Here is a 3,473-nt window from a genome sequence, read left to right as displayed (position 1 = left end):
TTCCCTCTCTCACTCACTCACTCACTCACTCACATACCCTACTATTTCTAGCCAGTCAGATTTTCATACCTGTAGAACTTCTGGGATGATATGCCTGCCAATGCGCTAGACCAGGGGTCCTCAAGCTGCGGCCCGCGGGCCACATGCAAATACAAATATTGTATTTGTTCCCGTTTTGATTTTTACTTCAAAATAAGATATGTGCAGTGTGTATAGGAATTTGTTCATAGTTTTTTTTTAAACTATAGTCCGGCCCTCCAACAGTCTGAGGGACAGTGAACTGGCCCCCTGTTTAAAAAGTGTGAGGACCCCTGCTCTAGACCAGCGGTTCTCAACCTGTGGGTCACGACCCCTTTGGGGGTCGAATGACCCTTTCACAGGCGTCGCCTAAGACCATCGGAAAACACATATATCATTACATATTGTTTTTGTGGTTCATCACTATGCTTTAATTATGTTCAGTTTGTAACAATGAAAATACATCCTGCCTATCAGATATTTACATGACAATTCCTAACAGTAGCAAAATGACAGTTACGAAGTAGCAACGAAAATAATTTTATGGTTGGAGGTCACCACCACATGAGGAGCTGTATTAAGGGGTCGCGGCATCAGGAAGGTTGGGAACCACTGTTCTAGATCCTGATGTGAGCCACATAGGAAATTTTAAGTTTTCTAGTAGCCACATTTTTAAAAAAGTAAAAAGAGCCCTACCGGGTTTGGCTCAGTGGATAGAGCGTGGGCCTGCAGACCAAAGGGCCCCGGGTTCGATTCCAGTCAAGGGCATGTACTTTGGTTGCAGGTTCCTCCCCGGCCTGGGCCCTGGTCCTGGTCGGGGCATGTGCAGGAGGCAACCAATCGATGTGTCTCTCTCATATCCATGTCTCAGGTTCTTCCCAGGCCCAGGCCCTTGTAGGGGCTCCTGCAGGAGGCAACCAAGCGATGTGTTTCTCTCACATCACTCTTTCCTCTCTCTCTCTCTCTCTCTCTTCACTCTCCCTAAAAATCAGTGGAAAAAAATATTCTTGGGTGAAGATTAACCAAAAAAAAAAAAGTAAAAAGAAACAGGTGACGTTTTAATCATGTGTTTTATTTCCGTCAGTCCATTCAAAGTATTCTGGTTTTATTATATGATACAGCCACACGGGCACTCAGTAGCCACATATGAGTGACCAGTTATTTCCAGTGTCCCATTCGAATGGGCCTAATTGAAATAGTGTAGCCATTCTTTCTTTCTTTTTTTAATATATTTTTACTGATTTCAGGGAGGAAAGGAAAGGGAGGGAGGGAGGGAGAGAGAGAGAGAGTTAGAAACATCGATGAGGGAGAGACATCGATCAGCTGCCTCCTGCACATCTCCTACTGGGGATGTGCCTGCAACCAAGGTACATGCCCTTGACCGGAATCGAACCTGGGACCTTTCAGTCCGCAGGCCGACGCTCTATCCACTGAGCCAAACCGGTTTCGGCAATAATGAGAATCTTGATTGACTGCCTCCTGCATGCCCCCCGCTGGGGATCAAGCCCACAACCTGGGCATGTGCCCATGACCAGAATCGAACCCGGGACCCTTCAGTCCGCAGGCTGACGCTCTATCCACTGAGCCAAATCCTCTGGGCTAGCCATCTCTTTAAATCAGGTCCAGGAAGTTACCTGTCAATCAGACGACAGAAACTGAAGAGAACCACATCTTCCCAGGCCCCTGGCTTTCCCACGAATGCTAACTTCTGACAAGCGGCGAACAGCCGTGGGCCGGTGTCCACCAGACTCGCATTACATCCCACGCCCCTATCATCACTTCTCACATGCCGCAGGTTTTTTCTGGCATCTGCCTACTGTCTCCACTCAGAATGAGGACTGTTTTTAAAACAACAGCTCAAGCCCTAGCCAGTTTGGCTCAGTGGATAGAGCGTCAGCCCGTGGAGCAAAGGGTCCCGGGTTCGATTCCGGTCAAGGGCACGGACCTCGGTTGCAGCCTCCTCCTCAGCCCAGGCCCTGGTCAGGGCGTGTGCAAGAGGCAACCCATCGATGTGTTTCTCTCACATGGATGTTTCTGTCTTCCCCTCTCTCTTCCACTCTCTCTAAAAGATCAATGGAAAACTATCCTCAGGTGAGGATTAGCAAAATAAAGAATAAATAAACAAATAAACAACAGCTCGATTTGTTTCTAACCATCTTTTCACTCTTGCAGACACAGTTCAAACCTAAACCTCCACCAAAAAGTGCTGGCCCAGGAAGCGCTGGAGGGCGGCGAAGACCGTCTCCGCGCAGCATACCTTCTGAAAGACGTGGCTAAGGAGGCCTATCCGGACGTGGCTTTCACGCAGCAAGCCTCCCAGACGTCTGTCATCTTCAAGGGCACCAGCCGCATGGGCAGCCTGGTGTACCCGATAGCCCAGGTGCACAGCGCCGCCCTGGAGAGCTACAGCTCCGGCCCGCCGGGCGAAGGCACCGTCCTGGACCTGAGCGCTACCTCCAGCATGAAGTCGGAGAGCAGCAGCCATTCCTCCTGGGACTCGGACGGGGCGGCGAGCGAGGAGGGCGCCGGGCTCATGGAGGACAGCGACGGGAACGGCGAAGGCGCCAGCCTCGTGCCCGGGGAGGACGAGTACCCCATCTGCATCCTGATGGAGAAGGCCGACCGGAGCCTGGCCAGCCTGCCTTCCGGGTTGCCCATCACGTGTCACCTCTGCCAAAAGACGTACAGCAATAAAGGGACCTTCCGGGCCCACTACAAAACCGTGCACCTGCGCCAGCTGCACAAGTGCAAGGTGCCCGGCTGCAACACCATGTTCTCGTCTGTGCGCAGTCGTAACAGACACAGCCAGAATCCCAACCTGCACAAAAGCCTGGTCTCCTCCCCCGGTCACCTCCAGTAGCAAGATGGGAAAGGCGATGGCCTTGTTCCTGGGGGAGAAGGTAGAAGGAGGGTCCGTTTCCATCTTTACCACCATTGGGGACCAGCCAGGCCAAAAAGCATTGGAGCTGACTTTCTAGTCTTCGGCTGCGGGATGCGTGGGGTGTTGGGGCGTTGGATGAGCGGGGTGTTGATATGGGGGGGCAGCCTTTCCTATCATTTGTTCTCAGCCCCGGGGTGTTTTTCACTGACACGACGAAAACGTGCAGAAATGCAGTTTTTCCCAGCTCTGTTTACACGTTCCCTGGGAGATCCCTGGGCCTGCAGATGGCTGTCAGGGGCCCCGGGCCTGGAGGCGGCTTGGAGGGAAGCTGGCTGGATTTGGGGTGAATTGAGTGTCCCGGGGGGAAGCCGGCTGTCACCATGGGTGAGGAACCAGCCCCCTAAAGATCCCATTTTTTTTCAGTTCTTGCTTTCATGAGTCTGAAACCCAGATTTCAGTTTGGGAGCGGGACTTTCGGAGATAGTCCCTCCGTTCGGAGTGGAAAATCGCCGCCCCCTGCTCCCCACAAAGGTCTCACGTGTTACTCTGGGGGGGCTCTCAGAGAGGCCGGTTG

General features: G+C 52.4%; 2 protein-coding genes across 2 annotated transcripts in view; both read left to right on the top strand.

Annotated features, from left to right (window-relative positions):
• The window catches only part of BNC1 (basonuclin 1), a 32,115-nt gene that overhangs the window by 18,951 nt on the left and 9,691 nt on the right, over positions 1-3,473 (top strand). Inside the window, exon 6 of the mRNA XM_015564902.1 lies at positions 2,191-3,029. Within this exon, the coding sequence (XP_015420388.1) occupies positions 2,191-2,878 (688 nt within the window). The 3' untranslated portion in view covers positions 2,879-3,029. The remainder of the gene's footprint in view (positions 1-2,190; positions 3,030-3,473) is intronic.
• The window catches only part of LOC102752090 (hepatoma-derived growth factor-related protein 3), a 70,493-nt gene continuing 69,914 nt past the window's right edge, over positions 2,895-3,473 (top strand). Inside the window, exon 1 of the mRNA XM_015564901.1 lies at positions 2,895-2,918. Within this exon, the coding sequence (XP_015420387.1) occupies positions 2,895-2,918 (24 nt within the window). The remainder of the gene's footprint in view (positions 2,919-3,473) is intronic.

The sequence above is a fragment of the Myotis davidii genome, unplaced genomic scaffold, assembly GCF_000327345.1.
Source record: "Myotis davidii unplaced genomic scaffold, ASM32734v1 scaffold1221, whole genome shotgun sequence".
In the NCBI taxonomy this organism is placed as follows: Eukaryota; Metazoa; Chordata; class Mammalia; order Chiroptera; family Vespertilionidae; genus Myotis; species Myotis davidii.
Note: the sequence above shows the minus strand (reverse complement) of the source record. Positions and strands in the feature narration are given on the sequence as shown.